General features: G+C 41.6%; 1 protein-coding gene across 1 annotated transcript in view; it reads left to right on the top strand.

Moving 5' to 3' along the window:
* The window catches only part of LOC104531815 (mitogen-activated protein kinase kinase kinase kinase 4), a gene marked incomplete at both ends in the record, with an annotated part of 52,369 nt that extends 33,859 nt beyond the window's left edge, over positions 1 to 18,510 (top strand). Inside the window, 8 exons of the mRNA XM_010176819.1 lie at positions 541 to 631; positions 2,145 to 2,275; positions 4,599 to 4,653; positions 7,094 to 7,172; positions 9,103 to 9,278; positions 9,963 to 10,035; positions 10,504 to 10,714; positions 18,349 to 18,510. Of these exons, the coding sequence (XP_010175121.1) occupies positions 541 to 631; positions 2,145 to 2,275; positions 4,599 to 4,653; positions 7,094 to 7,172; positions 9,103 to 9,278; positions 9,963 to 10,035; positions 10,504 to 10,714; positions 18,349 to 18,510 (978 nt within the window). The remainder of the gene's footprint in view (positions 1 to 540; positions 632 to 2,144; positions 2,276 to 4,598; positions 4,654 to 7,093; positions 7,173 to 9,102; positions 9,279 to 9,962; positions 10,036 to 10,503; positions 10,715 to 18,348) is intronic.
* Between the last annotated feature and the right edge of the window lie 978 nt (positions 18,511 to 19,488).

Below are 19,488 nucleotides of genomic sequence, written 5' to 3'. Positions count from 1 at the left end.
ATGCTAGAGAAGAGAACTGCAGCTTTGCAGCAGAGCTTTTGTTTGTCGTCACTCATCCCTCGCCCTCAAATATAACTGCCAGTCCATCCCCCTCCCACCCTCTTCTCGGGGGTGCATATATGCATGCTGATGCTACCTCCTTTCTCCCTCCACCCTTCTTCCCTGGACTAAATTCCGGGCGACCCTGTGTGCGTCAGATGTCAGTGACGTACACTGACGCTAATGTCACTTACAGTGTCGTTGCACGGAGACTTTCTGGGAACTGAACTTCTTCATGTGGCAGCTGAGAGGTGTTTGCACAGTGCAGATGTTGGGCTGTATTTAGGTACAGCACGTACATGACCCGGGGCCTGTGTCCAAAAGCTGTGTGGGGGGTATGCTGCTACCGGGCTCCCGTGGGTCCCGTTGCACCCAGCCTCTGAGCAAGACCCTGAGACCCAGCGGTATGGGCTTTGGGGATGCTTGGATACAGGTCGTCTGTTGCTAAGCCAAGAGCCTAACTCTGAATATCCTCTCCTTCCTCTTCTCTTCTTAATGCAGGGGTTGGCACATCTTCATGCCCATCATGTGATTCACAGGGATATCAAAGGGCAAAATGTGTTGTTAACGGAGAACGCAGAAGTGAAACTCGGTAAGTAGGCACGCATGTCCCCTTCCTCATTCATTCAGCCGTTGGTTTTCTGGAGAAAACAAAAAAACCCCAGTTTTCTAAAAAACTTATTTTATCCTCTAAGAGCCCCTGTGACATGTTCCGTTGCATGTGTGCTCTGTCACTGCTCTTGTGTGAATTAAGGCTCTGCATGTATTTTCTCTTGCTTTGGAAGGATGCCATTAATTTCATTATAAGGTGTTGGCTTTCACGCTGGAATTGGTGAGGGTGTGAGCCATGTGTGACTTGGGTTGGTTCTGATTCCCTTTATCCTGAACTTGGGAAGTGACAGGAGTCACTCTTTATTTGGCTTTAATTAAAATAGCACCTGCTGTTCAGGTTCTGGACACAAAAATACAGTCTGGATGGCAGTCTCAAAGGAGCTGTGGCATCAAGTTCAAAGCACAGTTCCAGCTCTGGCATGCCTGCTGAAAAACATGTTCATCCCTGGCCTCTTCTCTCCCTTCCAAGTGGACAAACTCTTATTTTTTTCTTTCTCTCTAATCTGTCTCTTCCAGTTACTGCACACTTTAACCTTCTGAGTTTGTATCACGCTACATTTGCCACCTTTTTTTGGTTAAATATAGAGCCATGCTGAAGCCCTCCCACCCAGCCCACATCCCTTCTGTTTTCCATTACACCTCCTGCAGCACGAGGCATGGGAAGATGTCCCGACTGCTGGAGGAGGAAGCTCTCAGGAGAACTTTCCTCCTTTTGGTCCAAAGTGGAGCACGGTAGCTCCCAAACCGTTGCTCCCACCGAGCTCGTCTTGTCAGTGTTGCTCCAATGACGGATGCAGTGAAGCTGACACAGCCCTCCTGGAGCAGATGCAGTTACTGGTAGATGCAGTAAAGGCACAGATCACTGTTGCTTGAGTGGGGAGTACTGGAGTGATGTAATGTAATTGGCCTGTATTGAAATGGACATCTCTTTGCAACCCGTGTGTGTGTGTGCTCAAAGTTAGCACCTCTTGAACAATCCTCATCTTTCGCTCCCATCGACACATCTGCTCTGTGCAGCACAGCAGAGAGCAGTTTACTGAGGAACAGATTATTTTTGCTGTCAGATTTTAGAGCAGAAAAGGTGGACAGCTGAAAAGGAGACATCTACACCCGTGTGATTTTCCCATTGAATGAGAGTTACCTTTGGGAAGCACCTCCTTCTGTATAGGCAAAGGTGCTTGGCTTCTCCATTTGGGAAGGGGATAGCCAGGCAGTATTTTTGCAGCTGTACACCCCTTCTGTGCAGGCAGGCTGGTGAGGGGTTCAGGAGGGGCATTTGTTTGCTGTCGTGTCTCTTGATGCCTGTTGCCCAAGCATGTTGCACGTGAAGCTCAAGGACGCGACCGGCTCAGTATTAATCATCATATTTCTCCTCAGCGTGGTCCTCCCATGTGGAACATACACAGGGTTTTGTTTCCAAATCACCTTAGAGAAGTAATCACTGCATTGTTTTTTTCCTTCTGATTTTATTTTACTGTTTTTCCCACCCACAGTGGATTTTGGTGTGAGCGCTCAGCTGGACAGGACAGTTGGCAGGAGAAACACTTTTATTGGAACTCCGTACTGGATGGCTCCAGAAGTTATTGCCTGTGATGAAAATCCAGATGCTACCTATGATTACAGAGTAAGAGAGTCCTGTTCACAGGAAAAAAAAAACCACTCCAACATACAAAACCCTACACTTGCAGTATGAACGTCCATGAAGGATGGCAGTTTTTGAGACTTCTTATACTTTGTATCAGTAATGTTATTTTGTGTAGGTATAATTCTTGTCACAGGAGTACAAGGTGTGGGTCGCTGCCAAATTGTGACCTTTAGCAGTTGCCGTTACCTGTATTATCATAGCTTCGAGAGATAAGGATCAGGACTTCAGCATGCTGTAGGTGCTCAGAGAAGGCAGAAAAGAGTTTAACTGGGAACGCTCGTGTTCCCAATTTGTGTAATGATTGTACTTTAAATTGTGTTAGACTATGTCCCAGTTATTGTAGTAACCCAGAACAATGCATTTTAGGTATTGCCTTAAATAGAACCACTGTCTGGAGAGCCAGTGAAGTACAGAAAGAGCTCTTTAAACTGTGCCTATTCCCAATTTCAAGATACATACACATGTTAATAAGAAATGTATCCATCATGACATTTCTCAACAAAGATCATTTTTTACATAGTTTGCTGCAAACTCAAGATTTAATTACTGCAAAACTGTAATTGGCTTGATGGTATTTGCACTACCCTTAAGAATATTATGTATGTGTATTTAAAGTTAAATTTCTCTAGTGAAAGCATCCTGTAATCTTAAAAGTTCTTCTCAGCTTGCTTTAATGAAAGCACAAGTAAAGAAAAAATGTGAAAATACATTTAAAAAAAAAAATCTTCACTTAGACTAATGCAATTGTTCCAACATTTAACCAAGAAGGGCAACAAAGATACCAGCCTGTGATTAAGGCCTTACAATGAATTTTAGAGCTGAATATCAATTATATAAATTTGCTGAGATTGATAGTGGTGCTAGCTATCAGTATGTTTGTGTATGTGTAAATCTATTTTTAAAAACCCAGATTATTTGAATTGGTGCTTTTGTCCCTTTTGACTAAGATTGATCAGATTCATCCTATTTCTCTTGATTTAATCGCTTTTTACATCCATCAGCTCATTGTACTAAAGATAATGCTTTATATCTTCACAGATGGAGTTATTAGGAGGGAAGGGTGGCTATTAAATGATCTAATAAAGGAGAAAAACTCCCTGCAATATTTGCTAGCACAGTAGTGATGTGAAAAATAACAACTTCTGCTTCTGAAAACACATGTTTATTGTTCCTGGTGGAGCCTGTAGGGCACTCTCCCTCAAAAAAATTCATGGTTGGAAGATTTTGTAAGATCATGAGGCTGTGCAGTTTAGCTTAAATGGCTGGATTGGACCAAGAGAAAAGATTGCCTTGCTGGATCTGAAAATGGGATCACTAGAAATGCTTCTCTGCTTATAGTATAAGAGGAGCTTATTTGCTCATTAGTTTTGACTAATTTTTTAAAAAGTCATTATTGTAACCAGACATGAGGGCTACTTTGCTCAAGAACAGCTCTGTTTCAGCAGCCTCCTCCAGTGTTTTGCCCCTTAAGCTGTGGCAGTCTCTGGAGTTGGTTCCTCGCCAGGGCTCTTCCAGTTCTTGCCTATGTTTGACCTTCCTGGCTCTCACTCAGGCTCTCCCTAGTCAGGGACGCTGGCCAGGGGTGGTACCTCAAAAGGCTCCCACTGAAGGACTCTTGTTCCGTGACGTTTGGAGCAAAGCTGAGATGGTGGGGAAGGAGCGTTTGCCTTGGCTCCACGCAGTGTGACCAACAGAGAGTTCTTGCAATTTTAGCAGTGATGGCTGTTCCCCTATATAAAGCTGTTATTTGGTTATTGGGACTAGAAAAAGTTCAGAACTGGGTGTATTCCACTAATCTGTATTTGTTTATTTGGTGGTTTAGACATTGAAAAAGACCTGTCAGGTTTTAGGTGTTTTTGCCTCACAGTCTTTATAGTCTTTTGTTTTCTCCATCTTTTGTTCGGGGAACGGATGCGGGGTTTTCCGTGAATCTACCGTAGGGAAATGTTCAATCCTTTGTAAACAAGGCAATATTGAAAATTCTGTTGTTTCATAGCCTTAGATTTTGGGCAAATGTATTTTTCATTATCATAATGTGACTATGTTTTTATGTGTTATTAGAAAGAAAGGGTCGTTTGCATACTCTGTGTGAATACATGCATGAATTTGTGAATAAATATCTATATCTTATATGACAAGTAGGATTTTACAACACTGTTACAAGAAAAAAAATAGCTTATGTTATTTAAATAGCCGTGGTATTTGGTTTCAGCCTCACCTACAGGTCCTCTGTAAATAGTATTCTCTGACTGTCTGAATGGGTAAATCCACCTCCTAACATATGGTCTCTCTTTTTATGCAGAGTGACCTTTGGTCGTGCGGCATTACAGCCATAGAGATGGCAGAAGGAGCTCCCCGTAAGTGATACGTGTGCTTCTCCAGTGGGCTGATTCAGACTGAAACGTATACTTGGGAGATGCTGGTTGTAATCTAAGCCTAGTTTTGAGGTTTCTGAAAGTATCCTCGTGTTATTTCTGTTCTCTTTGGTTTTGCCTGCCCTGTAAATATAAAATCCCATAAATAGCAATGCTTTTGATAAAGATAGGATAGTGTTGAAGCACTACAGTGCAGACTGCAGTAATTTTATTTCTATAGTAGGAATATTTGGATGCTAATCAAGCATCAGACTTCCTTCCTATGGGTAGTATATTGTCTCTTGGACTTGTGTCCTAACTTGTGTATGGCCTGGCCTGGGATGCTGAAACCTCAGCTGTGGAGAAGGGCAGTGGCGCCTCAAGAAAATTGACCTTAATGAAAAAAGCATCTGTAGCAATTGTTTCTGTGTTGGCTTTCTGTCGGTCTGGGTAATGCTAACATTGCTTTTCCTTTTGTTTCCACTTGTTGGTGGGCGGTGTTGATCTTCCTTAGCAGTGGCATGACTTAATCTGTAAAACTGTCTTCAACACAGAATATTGAACTAAATGCTCCTACTTTAAAATATTCATCAGTTGGTATGGGTATTTTTGAGACAGAAACCTGGAAACCAAAAATGCACAGTTTTTTGTAGTTTATTTCCCCCTTGCATACTTACTCTTTCTGAATATCAAGGCAAACAGCAGATATGTGCAAGGGTGACAGAAGCATTTAAAATGAAAAGAAATTAGGCATGATGTTTTTGCTTTCAGTGGTAATTTTTATTAAAATCCTTATTGAACTAGCAAATATGCTTACCCTCAACCCCAACTAGAGCTCTGTATTTAAAAAATAGCAGCCTAAGGTCCCTAAAAGAGATTTGATTAATTTTTTTCTTACACATAAACAACCACCACAACACAGCCCAGCTTGAAACGTCTGTCTTTGAAATAATCATGTTGAAATGAAGTATTGATATTTTCCTAGCTAAAAAATGGTCATTTCATTATAGCAGCTGCCTGATTTTGTTGTTGTTGTTGTTAATGTAAAATTTATAAATGACAGCACAACACTCTTGTTTTGGTTCATGTTTTAGGAGGTCTGATGATTTGGTTTTTGTTTTGTTTTGTTTTGTTTTTTTCCCCTTCCTAATTGCACATTTGCATGAATGCCCATGTGAGAGCTGCTCCCAGGACACCTCAGCGAGTGCTGTATTAACAGCAGTTGAGCTACCACTTGACCTCCTTTTTGCTGTACCTTTTTGTTCAATGCATTGGGTTACCTGTGTGTCTTTCAATTAAAAGCTGTGTCCGTGGGTTTTGTAAGCGTGGAATTGGACAATAATATTTTTTCATTTCCAAAGCGAAGCAGAGTTAGGCCCCTCTTAGTGTAAAAGCACAAGAGAGGCATTTGAGAAGGAAGCAAAGATCCCACATAAATGTTGATCAGCTATTTGCCTTGGTCTGTCCTCTGGCATGTGGGCTCTGCCTCCTCCTCCAGCAGCAGCTGGAGAGTCCATCTCTAAGCTTGGTGGTCTGATGAGGTCCACAGGCATCCAAGGGTCTTTTCTGACAAGGTTGTGGCCCCTTATCTCTGAATCCAGAATCCTCTTCACATCAGTCTGTTTCTCCTGAACTTCTGCTGCATGGAAAATGTTACCTTTTCCTGCAGTGATCTTTCAGCCTGAGACTGGTGGTGCAAGAGGTCAAGCATAGGAAGATGTTAAAGACAGAGGATTTGCTTCTAGCATCCTTTCTTGGGCAGCCTCCCTCCCCGCTCCCTTGTTTTTCTGCGTTGACTCTGCCATGGTGCTTCTCTGGAGCAGGAGGAAAGGCTGTCCTTAATGGACTCCCACTAAAGTGTCTGCTGAAACCAAGGGAATTTCTTTTGACAAAAGTCGCAGGTTTGCGTTTCAGGTCTGCGGGGAGCCCTTTTTTTGATACAGACCCTCCCATGCTTCAAAACCATCAGGCCTTGGAATAGAGAAAAGCTCCAAGTCTGGAGAGTAAAAATGAGGTGTCCTGCCTTAATTGTCTGCGTAATGGGAGAGGAGGACACGTGGAATTAAGTTTGTATGGAACAGTAACTTGTGTCATCCTTCCCTTCTACCATCATCTTCTCCCAGTGTTTTATTGACTGGAACATAAGAAGTTACATGATTTGGGGTAGGAGGAGGTCTGTGCACAAGTGTTCCCATCATGCTGGAGTCTGAAGGTTAATCCGTGCCTCGATCTTTTTCTCTTCTTGGGGATGCCCTTGGTACATTGAGCTGCGCAGTTGTTGTAATTTCAGGCTAATTTCATTTAGTTGTGTTGCTGTCTGCATCTGCTACATGTGCAGTCGGGATGGTGGGAATGGTTGTGGAAGCTGAAGCTGTGGTATTGACAGAGAGCAACTGAGCCAACATCTGTATGTTTCTGTTTGGTTTTGTTTTCTTTCTTTCAGCGCTTTGTGACATGCATCCCATGAGGGCACTCTTTCTGATACCCAGGAACCCTCCCCCACGATTAAAATCCAAGAAATGGTATGTATTAGTTATCTCTCGTTTGTAGCCTGATGCTTTTTTTGTGTCTCCTTGCATGCTGTTTTGTTACTGCTTCCACAGAACTGTAAAGCGGTTTAATTTAGCAAAAATCACTCTGTTGTTATCTTCTGTGCCACTGAATCAAAGCATGAAATAAAAAATGTGCATTGTTTAGTTATTTTTGTCCCAGAGAAATTTTATCTCAAATTGTGTGAAAATAAAAACCAAGCTTTTTTCCTTGACAGAGCAACATCTGTATTAAGGGGTGACAAATGGATCCATATTTAAAAAAAAATAAACTCCAGCGGCACTTTTAATGTGCAGTATGTTTTCTCAGATGTATCGTAATACAGAAACAGAACAGTACTATAGTGTTCTAGTTGCTAAGTTGAAAGGAGCTATTAAAACTAATGAAGGCTTTTACTATAATTATTGTAAATGATTGGAATTGAGTGTGCGCTTCTTGCCAGCTGAGAAGAATCCATTAGTATCGTAGGATTTCCTCCCAGTTACTGGTTACAACTGGCACATATGAAACAAAAATACTCCCTAGAAAGAGGTTTGGTATAGATTGAATGTGATCACAGGATGCTGTGTTCCTGTCAAAATAATGAAGTGATTTGACTGCCTATTCAATACCAACATAATACAAACTTGGCTTGCTTGCTGGGCTTGGTCATTGCCTGGTTTGACTTATTTATGCACTTGTACTGTCAAGGCATCCTTTCTCATGCTTGCTCTCTGCATATGTTAAAGGAATAGGGATGCATATGCAATATTTGCATAAGCCTTTCATTAACCTTTTTATTTAGAATAATAACACTTAAGGTGTGAGGAATGAAAAAAACCTAAGGAAGTTACCTTGAATTCAGCCTCTTAGGTTACAGTAGGACAGTGAAGCGATGGATGGAAACCATTGTTTTTACACTTAACCATGTAGTGGAGGTGTTTGCCACCCAAGCATGGGAGCAGGTTGAGAGCACCTTGCAATCAAAAAGTGTCTCTGGCTAAAGCCAGTGCTGCCATGACCCGACTGTCTTGATAGTGTACGCAGTGGCAGGTTGTGAGAAAATAGACCAAAAATACAGTTTTGATTGTTTCCATTATTGGTGATTTGCAAGGTGGCTTGTTTGGTGACTTCTGTCTGGAGAGGTCCCCTTTCAAGAGTTCAATTGAACTGCAAATTTAGGAAGGTGGTGCTCCAGCTTAGTTAACTCCCATACCCTGTGTCACTTTATGTGATGCGCAGAAGGACCTCAGTTAAATTGCATCGGTGAGAATCTGACCCCAAGTGCCTGTGTTGAGCAGACAACACTGTTCAACACCCACCTATTGTTCTATGAGGATTTTTTTTTTGTGTGTGGCTCTCCAGGTAAAAAATAAAATAATCTTAAAGTTCTTGCAGCCCTATCTCAGTGAGGCCAGGTGCGTACAAAAGGAGCACGGCGCTGCTTGTGTCAGGGGAATGTTGGCCACGGTTCTTGCGGCTTTTGGTACGGCTGTTCTGAAGCAGACGTGCCCTTAGATAGCATGGGCAGGTGGAGACACACCAGAGCTGCCCTGCCCGTGCTCCAAGCGAACTGGATGCTACCCAGCTCTGGTCCAGAAGTAGAAGAGCTGGGTTTGCACGGTTTGCCTTCACTAACAGATCCTGCCTTTCAGGGCAGCTATGCCTGTGAAAGAGGGCACTTTGCTGTGAGCTTGTACCTAAGCACTGCAGGGTTGCTATTGCCCTGTGCCCATCCAGCCCAGTGCTCAGCTGGAGCATGCTCAGGTCTGTTTAGGAGGCACACTTGCAGACAGCGCTTATACTGTCCTCTGGGATGTGATGGTCTTTAAGGAAAGGAATTAGACTTTGAGGGAGAACAGAAAAAATGTTTGAGCTGAGTTTTACCTGTGATCTTGTTTCTTTCCCTCCCTACTTTCTCAGGTCAAAAAAGTTTTTCAGCTTTATAGAAGGTTGTCTAGTGAAGAATTACATGCAGCGACCTTCTACAGAACAGCTCTTAAAACATCCCTTTATACGTGACCAACCAAATGAAAGGCAAGTCCGAATCCAGCTTAAGGACCACATAGACAGGACCAGGAAGAAGAGAGGAGAGAAAGGTATGGAGCTTCTAAAAATCAAGTATTGCAGCTTGTTAAAAATACATATTTTTGTCCTGCTTTGCATTCTAAATCTTCACTCTTAGAAGAGCTCCAAACAACCCAAACCCTTGAAAGGTTCTTTTTTAATTCGTATTTTGACTATCAGCAGTCTTTTAGGTTTAGTTCTGTCCTCTACAGAGAAAGTATGAATTTCAAGTATCTTCTTTTCAGATAAGTTAAACTTACTGAATTCTGGGGCACTACCTTTTCCGTATAAGCATTAAACAGTATTTAGGAGGATATTAGCATATATACCTTTTTTTTTGATCTGTGGTAGGTTCATTCCTGGAATGGTGCCATAAATCAGACTCGCAGGAAATAACCCATCACAAGTGCTGTAAAGCAAGTATCTTGGGCAGCCTGTTCTCTTTATGCAGGTGGTGCTGAGGTTCTCCAGGTGTCTTGTCTTACATATAAAATCTGGTGTCGTTCAGGGAATTTGCTGAAAGTCTGCAGCAAAGCACTGTGCTCCTTTACTAGTGTGGGAAGATGGGCTTGTGTATGTAGAATGAGTTCTAGGGTCTTTGATAGATCTTCGCGCTGAAGGGGATAGGACTCGTTTCACTAAGGTGCTACTGCAACTCCCTGCTGTCCTAAAATTAAAGATAAGCACTATATAGGCCTTTGTTTCTTTCCTCTTAGATGAGACAGAGTATGAATATAGTGGAAGTGAGGAAGAAGAGGAGGAAGTGCCTGAACAAGAAGGAGAGCCAAGGTAATAATTGCTTTATAAGGGCTGTGGGCAGTCTATGCCAAGTAAGTCTAAAGCTCTGTGACTATAAATCAGGAGCACGCTAAATTTCTGTCTCTTATTAAGTGCATGCACAAGCCACACAAACCACCCAAAGGGTTTGAATACCTATTCTGTGACTGTTAAAGGTTTTAAAGCTCCCCCTCACATGGCTTAGAGCCAGCAAGCTCTGGATTGAGGGAGATTTATGGCAAATATGATTGGTCAGGGGCTCCACAATGTCAGAGTTGGTCCTTATTTTGCTTGGCCTCATTTCACGCCTTCCACTGAGAGCGTGTATTTGACATGCATCCAGTGTCTTTGCTCTGAAAGAAACGAGATTAAAGTTTAACATCATGCTATATTTTATTAATGTTCCCCTGCTTTGGAAAAGGTATTTAATGGCCCATCAGGCTTTATTGTACGGGAGGCTTTAACTTCCTCTTGTTGCAGTTCCATTGTCAATGTGCCTGGAGAATCAACCCTCCGACGTGATTTCCTGAGACTACAGCAGGAAAACAAGGAACGGTCCGAGGCCCTTCGGAGACAGCAGCTGCTGCAGGAGCAGCAGCTTCGTGAGCAGGAGGAATACAAGAGGCAGCTGTTGGCAGAGAGGCAGAAGCGCATTGAGCAGCAGAAGGAGCAAAGGAGGCGGCTAGAAGAGGTAGAGACAGGAGGCTGGAGCTTGGGGGGCAAAAAAGCCCCTCTTCTGCTTGTGTTTCCCATTCCCACACACATTTAAAAAGAGTCCCTTGTTGCCCCAGCATATCTCAGGAAAGAAAAAAAACGTGCAAATCCACTGGCAAACGTAGAGCAAAGCACTTAAATCTGTGTCTGGCTACTTGAATATGAGCCATCTTCCAAAACCATTTGAATAACCAGCAGCTCCTATGGAGGCAACAGGAGCCAAGCTGAGTTGTTTGAAGGTATTTGGGGGAAGGCTGTGTTTTGGTCTCTGTTCCAAAGAAGAGGCAACATGTCTAGACTTTAGGTAGCTGTAGAGAAGGGGAGACATTAATTATTCCCAGATGGATTTTTTTTCTCAAGATTACTTTTTTGGGGGCCATGACATGCTTCAAATTTCCCTTTAAAGCTTTCTCAGACGTCTGTGTTTGGCACTCATTCATGGTAGGGGGAAGCCTATTTTTTTAATGTATTACCCTCTCATACATAGTTGTATGTTAACTAAGAGCCACTTAGATTTATAAATATTATTTATAAATCAATGTTAAATTTTTAATTCTGCAAAAATTACAAATATGTAAATCATACATTTGTGATATTTTAAGTATGCAACTACCTAAAGATAGGGTGGTCTCTCCTATGAGGACAGGTTGAGAGAGTTGGGGTTGTTCAGCGTGGAGAAAAGAAGGCTCAGGGGAGACCTCATAGTGGCCTTTCAGTACCTGAAGGGGCTACAGGAAGGCTGGGGAGGGACTTTTTATAAGGGCCTGCAGGTGGTGATAGGATGAGGGGTAATGGCTTTAAACTGGAAGAGGGTAGATTTAGATGGGCATTAGGAAGAAATTATTTCCTGTGAGGGTGGTGAGACACTGGCACAGGTTGCCCAGAGAAGCTGTGGATGCCCCCTCCCTGGAAGTGTTTAAGGCCAGGCTGGATGGGGCTTTGAGCAACCTGGTCTAGTGGGGGGTGTCCCTGCACGTGGCAGGGGGGTTGGAACTAGATGATCTTTAAGGTCCCTTCCAACCCATGCCATTCTATGATAAAAGAAAATGAATGCTCACGTACAATATTGTTCTGTCATGCTTTTCACCTCCTAAGATCTCATGTATCTTTGTATATATGTAGATGGAATATGCAGTGTGAGCTTGAGAGGCAGGAGGATTTCAAAACAGCTCTTTAGGCCAGAGCTGGGTATGACATAGAGCTGCAGTGAAACCAATCCTCTGGCTCCTCAGGAAGTACAGGGTCAAATTCCAGTTGTCCTTGAATGACCCCTTGCTTGAGTTGCTGTTTCAACTGTTCACTTGATGGCAGTGATTGAAAAATTACACCCAGTCTGGTTTTCCAAATCCTGGTCATGTTTAATGCGGACACAACCAGGACCAAATGTTGACTTGCATCCCGTGAGGTGTTTACATAACAAATAATACAAAATTCCAAGTAGCTTTCCAGGTCACTTTATGCTCCTTATCCTTCTTTTTCAATGTGCAAGTGAGTTTAGTTCTGCTGTAAGGAGGGATTGTTAGCAAAGACTCAGCCACACATGAAGCCAGGAGCAGGGACAGGGGGGAGGCATGCAATCTCCATTTCTCTTCTGTTTCTTCCCCACCCTTCTGAGATTGCCAATATAAACATCGTAGCTCTTCCAACTGTTTTTAGACTTTGGCTCTGTAGCCACTTTGTAGGGGGAGCAGATAATAAAAAGAGGCTAGGAAAATATGAAAACAAAATATTTTATTGATATTATCAAAGGTGGGCAAAAGTTGAGATACTGCGTAGCCTCTAAGTTTTTTCTTAGTATGGTAGTCAATGAGTTCTTTTAAATGCCCCCTTTAATCTCTAAGGTTCACAGTCAGTACTTTTTTGGCGAGGAAGTGGGTTACAATTAAATTGTCTAGGTGATTTAACTTTAGTAATCAGTGCAACGCTTGAAATCTTAAATTTCTTCTTCACATAAAGGAAATGCTGCTAGTAATGGAAACAAAGCAACACACTTTGCTGCACAAGGTTGAACCTTTTGGGGATATTGCAGAAATCTTAATTTAATGAGCAATTAAAAAGAAAAGGCAGTTACCTGAAACTTATGTTTAATCAGTTTTACTTTGTAAAATACAAAACAGAACTAACAGCTTCAGCAACCACAAGACAGCGTGCAATGTAGGTTGATGAATTACTGAATAAGGTTATACAGTAAACCATGTAAAGATTGTAAGAGAAAAGCTTTTACCTTTTTATTGTGTCTAGAACCTCATCCTGGTTCCTTTAGAAACGTAAAGATGAATGATGAGCTATAAAGGCTTCCTTTTGCAGGTGATGGGACAGGCATATTGTTCTTGAAATGAATTAAAAAAAGGCCCACATTAAGTTTTCAAAAAACCCCACTTTGTTGGATCTTTTGTTGGAAAAATGTAGGATCCCAAGTGGTTTTTAACAAAACAACAGCCAAAACAAATTATTTGAGATGGGGGAAGGGTGGAAGACACGTATTTAGATAAACATCAGTGTTATGACACAATTGAAGGCCAAAATATTGAAATGTTGTCACTCTGTCCTTAACTCACCCCCCTGTTTTGATGAAGCCAGTAAACAATGACAAACTTGGCAATACGAGTTAAGATGAGTGTCAGACATTGAACATCTAGGCTTCAGTCAGTTTGTTGACATTTTTACCAAACCTTGCTTTCTTGTAATTTTTCCTTGTGTAGAGTGTGTGTGTGTGTGTGTGTTTGGGTATACCTGTTTGACATTCTTTGGGAAGAATTTTATGCATTAAATAATCTCCATGGACAAGTTGCTTATACTTCCCCCCGTTCTTCCCCCACCAGCTTTCTAAATTAAAATTGAGGGCTTGTTCTTACAATGCTGGCACAGAGCCTAGACAGTTATGACCGAGACTGCAACAGGAGCGGTGTTTAGGACATCTGCCAGAAACTGTAATTCTCAGCAGTATTGGGGAAAAGATTACTTTTTAAAAGGCATGTAGGTGACTTCTAAAACTCAGCATTGCAGGAACCTTATAATTTGTGTATTACTTAGGAGGTGGAAATGATACGTGATCAAAGTGCAAAAAATTACCTGAAACATTTGGGTCCTCCCCCCCCAAAAAAAATCATATAAAGATTAGTTGCAAAGTCATGTAAGTGTTTAGATGGTTAAAACATGAAATCTGAGCTGTTCCAGGGTGTTCTAACATGGGGCTATGTTTCTGTTCAGCAATGTGGAGACACCAGTGCTCAGTCAGTGTGACAGGTATGGAAAGGCATTTGTATTTGTACTTAGCAAAGCTGAGTCTGGTTTGGGAAGTTCATAATTAGCCATGGTGGAATCTCATTCTGTGTGGATCTCCACAGTTCAGGATAACTTCATTAAATTATGTCTGTGTCCCTGGTTATGAGAACCTAAGATGGATGTTTTTGAAGTGGTAGGTTGTAGCTCCACTGGAAAGTAGTACAGTCCAGTAGAAGTAGATTTGTGGAGCACAATAATTAAAGTGCTGAGGACCCAAAGACTTCAAGCCATGTGTTTGAAGACAGGAGTTGTTGTTCCTTTGGATTCACTGAGGTCTAGACTGCATGCCTGCTTGTGGTTGGAGAGCATCTGCCTTTTTAATTTCGTCCAAAAGGAGTGGTTGGCACTCCAAGACATCTTCAAAATATGAAACAAAACCTGGTAAGTGGAGATGATTGGATGATTCACTTCAAAAGAGCACTCCTGATCTGAACCAAGATGCTAATGTAGGTGTACCTGCAGGCAATTTTTGCCAGGGCTTTGTTTCTTTTACAGAAGGGGAGATTATGCATACTGCTTAATTTCAGTTGCTTGCAGTTTGGATTGGTACTGAGGAAGAAGTTCTACTTCTGCTTCATCTCTAGTGTGGGCAAAGCAAAAGTCTCTATTACTCTTGTCAATCCTCTTCCTAAGATGATACCAGACTACCTAATTCTTTGTGAAAGAAAGCATTAATACATGTATTTATCAACTTTCATCTGAATATAAGACAGAGTAATAGTATTTTATGAATATAAAATGAGAGGATCTATATTTATCTTCAGCATTTCACTGTATGAAGGAGGTCCTGAATTTGTTGGTATACACCAGCTGGATATGTAGTTGCATTGCCCCCTCCTGGTAAATCATGCTGTACTGCATGATCTTCCAGTTTGGAGACGTTGGGTACCATTATGAGACCGTCACTAATGCACCTTAAAACCGGACAAGGAGCCAGATTATTAACACTGTACTTTCTGTATTTTTTTGTTGTTGTTGGTGGTGTAATAAATACCGTTGTGAAATGCAGAAATTTGAGGTAGTATGGACTCTGCCAAAATTCCCTTTTGGCATCTCTGAAATTTCGTTTAAGAGTTCCTGGCCTTACCTTCTTGTTAACTGTTAGCTCCTTGAAAATAAGCTTTTCATCTGACACGTGCAAGAAAGTTGGTAATACCATATCCAAGATCTGGATATGCAGCCATTTTTTCAGGGAATCCAGATCTATAGCTGCTATCTGTTGGGCATATACAGGAAAAGTGTTTTACATCAGACCTTTTTCGTAGCATGTGGAAAGAATTACATATCTAACAATCACACTTATTAAATTCAGAAGTTGAAGTTTTAGAAACAGAACATGGTGACCAGGTCTTTAGTATGGAAGTGTCCTTGTGGCAGAGTTGCTAGTGGCAGTCAGGAAGATGACCTTGTGCTGACAGAAGATGGTAGGAAGACAGCTAAAGGGCTGCTTCTGAAGCCGGCTTGAATCAGTGACGACTTTACCACCAACCAGCTTTGCCATCGCTTTGACAAGGTGTAGTCTAGGACTTGACAGATACTTGTCACTTTAAGTTTCCTTTTCCTGGGCTTGTTAAAAGTAAATTCCACCCTGTTAGCGGCCAGTAGTTCAGTGCTCAGGTATCAAAGGCCATGTGCAAAGGAAGTGAAACCTTTTTCTTACGTCTAGGGCTCAGAATAAGTGGATCATGCAGGGTGTTTTTGTGGGCTCTGGAGGTCCTGGGTGCGCCCCTTCCCAGCACGTAGCGAAGGGCTGAGGTGATGTCTGACAGGAAGGTGGAAGCGATACTGGGAAACCTCATCTCTCTGTATACCTTGGTGCATAGACAATAGCACATTTGTGCTTTGGAAATTTGACTGGAACACACACTGGTGGCAGAGAATCCTTTTTTTTATTTTTTATTTTTTTTTAATCTTCCTTTGCTGGGTAATAAATATCCACTATCAGTGCTGAGCTGGCAATCTGGCTGCCTTTTAATAACTGGTTTTGTTTATTTCATGATGCCATGGAAAATCAGCTCTCTTAGTCAATTTGTAACTTATTTTTCTCATATTAAGTTCAGTTATTTGTAATTATTGCTGAATACTTCTCCACTGATTCAACAAGAGATTAATTTGTTTCATCCAAAAGACCTAAGCTCTGCCTTTCTTCCTTGTAGTAAGAATGAAGCTATCCCAAGATCTGCAATATATCCACTTAGCAATGTCAACACAATATTGTTAGACAGATAGACTTCATATGTTTAAGAAGTGTTTGAGTTGATAAATGTGCATATTAACCAGTCAGCAGTGTGCTGTCTCTTGCATCCTCAGGGCAACAGAATTACTGTACTTTACATCGTAAGTTGTCTTAAACAAAGAGCCTGTCAGACTTGATTAGCCAAGAGGCACCTGAATATATTGACTTAAATATAGGAATTGTTTGAACAGATGTGTATATTCAGAAGTAAAAGTGCCTACTTAAGCGTTTTACAGTGCTTAAAAAATGAAAGAGGGGAAGCAGTGAAACCTGTGAAATGCACCATGTGCCGTAGCTGCCTTGCAGCACTTTTGCTGTTTTCTTATCTACATGCATTGAAGAGAGCTTGCTTAAGCAAGAGAGAAAAGGCTGGTAGATGTATGTAGTTAGGAGAGGAGATGCAAAAGCAAGGAAGCTGTGTTTCTGAGAAGATACAGAAAATGTAGGGGAGAAAAGAGTTTATGTCTTGTGGCACAGGAAGGTGATGGTGAATCCAGGATGACGCTATGGGCCAGGAAAGAAGATGTCATCGTTACAGAATGGGTGTATTTGAACAGTGGTCTTTGAGAAAGTTGTGTATTTCCCAAAACTGCAGCTAGTTTAAGAGAATCGGAAAGCAGCCTGTTTTATTTAAGTACTATTAATTCTTACCCACCATTTTTTCCCCCAAAGCTTCTTCTCCTCTGTCATGTCACTATTGATTCCAGAAGTTGGAAAAGGCTGTTGGGTGTTCATTTACTTCATAGCCATGTAGGGTAACGTGCCAAGCAGAGAAAGCTCATCCCGTGAAGTAACACAGGGAGCATAGATTGGCCTTTGCTTGTTCAGTTGAGCGCAACTATGAAATGTGTACCGATAACTGTGAATTTATGAACCCCAATAAAAGCTTAATCTGAGTGCTTTTGCAAGACTACTTGGAGTGCCTTAAGATTGGCAAATCTGTGTGGCAGCTTTGCTTCAAGGAAAAAACTGATGATAGTATTACACTAAATGTGAAAAGGAATGTAAGTTTTAATTTTGTTTTTGGGATTAAATTTGTGTGTGCTTTTTTTTTTGGTTTAAATTTCTCTATAATTTTTTAGCATATTGTAGAAATCTATAATGGAAGTAAACGTAGAGATATTCCCAGTTGATGGTCGAACAGGAGACAGCTGGGTCTTTTGACACTTAAGCAGTTGTGGGTGGCTGCCTGGGATTTCAAGGTAGGTGGAGTAACTGGATGCTTCTGTAGAACTGCAGGAAGAGTTGGTCACGACTGTATGGGCATTTAAAATGTCTCCTCTGAAGTCATATATGGTGCTCTATAGACATAAATGAGTCAGTTGATGCTTTCTAGAGCTGTTTTCCAGCTTCTTTTCAGACTTGAGCAGACTTATCAGCAGTTTGTATTTGGGTCATGCATGGAAGCTTATCTGTGTAAGTGTAAAAGCTTAGCTCTGCTGTTTTTCCTCTTTTACATATAGGTGCTTTTGATGTTCTGGGAGGGGCTGAGGTGCTGTTGGTCAGCCTTCCTTCTCTCTTAGGCAAAGTTTTGGGCAGTGCAGTAAATTAAGTTTGGTTGTTGGGCCAACACTACCAAATTTTTAGCAGACCATGAGTTGTGTTAAGGGAGAAGCTGCTTACTGAAAGCTCAGGTGGTTGTCACTTGAGTTTTAGCTGATTCAGTGGGGCTGATAATTCCCTTTTGGCAACATTTAGATAATGTGTTGACGTCTAGGAAATTGTCACGCTGGTTAAGATTTGAGTTGAACAGTTGTTCAAAGATTGAGATTTCAGTGTGAGCCTCTCTTGAAGAGCAGCAGTGAGCTTCCACACCTGATTGTCAGGAATATGGTACGTGACTCTGTGTGTGTGTGTGTGTGTGTGTGTGTGAAGAAACTGGAGACAGTAAGCAAGGCTGCTTTTAGGACTAGTTGTGTGCTGGACATGAGTTAGTTTCCCGGTGGAGCACTTGCATTAAATGTTTTGTCACTCAGTTGCAGAGCTTGCCAGTCCTGGTAAATCCCTCTCTTTACAGCAGAAAACAACCCCACCTCTTTCTTTGATAACAACAAAAGTAAAACGTTGTGGTTTCTTTTCCCTTTTTGTAGCAGCAAAGAAGAGAACGGGAAGCTCGAAGGCAACAAGAGCGTGAGCAAAGGCGGAGAGAACAGGAAGAAAAAAGACGTCTGGAAGAAATGGAGAGGAGGCGTAAGGAAGAGGAAGAGAGAAGAAGAGCAGAGGAGGAAAAGAGGAGAGTAGAAAGGGAGCAGGTGAGTCCCTGGTACAGATACATGTGCAATAGGTTTGTTTCTTCCAAATTCTAATTTAATTTTTTTAAAATTAGTAAGCCTAAAGCAGCTTAGAGGCAACCTAACACTGACCCTTTCATCTTTGTTGTCTCTGGCAGCAAACGCACTAACATAGACTGTAGGGCTTCAATGGAGAATTCCAGCAGCCTCAATATTCCCTCAAAAAAAGAACTCTTGTTGCGGTACTCATTCTAAATTCAGCTCATGCCCCTGGGCTTGACTAAAATCCATCAGAATTGGCAAAATCATCACTGGGGCTGAAAATAATTTCTAGGCTTGTCTTGCTGGATCAGTGGTTCTTGCAGGACATGCCCCTGTTCAGAAGGCCTCCTAGAGAAGGGCTGCTGCGTTGCGTGTAGGCTTCTGGCACCCAGAACTGGTCAGAGGCTTGTCATAAACTTTGAATATTCTGAATTTGAGATGGAACCTTTGAGCTGCAGAGGATTTTCCTTCCTAAAGTTTAAATATGCAATATCTTCCTCTTACCATCTATTTAAAATGATCTCTAATAACGTATGCCAATTCAGGCAGCAAGTATATCTTGTGTCAGTGTGCCCTTAATACATTGAAAGTACAGGTGAGAAACCTTTTAAACTGTGAAATTCAGCTGCTGTGTTTATGCATGAAATCTGCATGTTTTAAAATCCTTTAAAAACTTTAATTGGGGTGATAATCAGGGTAATAATTACTGTGCATGTACTACAAAATACTGATCCCAAATAAAGGGCCAAAACTGCTGTCCTAGAGGCTGATTGTAAATTTCCCATTAACTTCAGGAATGCTGGTTTTGGCCTGATATACCTTAATTTTTTTCTTGGGTAAAGCCACTGTATTTGAGATCATTGATGGTCATGTTACTGAGGCATTTAATTGTGTTTGTATTATTTCAAAGATTTTTGAGTCAAAAGGAGAGAAGACTAACCAATGGAATATATATAT

The sequence above is a fragment of the Antrostomus carolinensis genome, unplaced genomic scaffold (genome assembly GCF_000700745.2).
Source record: "Antrostomus carolinensis isolate BGI_N321 unplaced genomic scaffold, ASM70074v2 scaffold10701, whole genome shotgun sequence".
Lineage (NCBI taxonomy): Eukaryota > Metazoa > Chordata > Aves > Caprimulgiformes > Caprimulgidae > Antrostomus > Antrostomus carolinensis.
The sequence above is the reverse complement of the archived record's forward strand: the minus strand, read 5'-3'. Positions and strand labels throughout refer to the sequence as shown.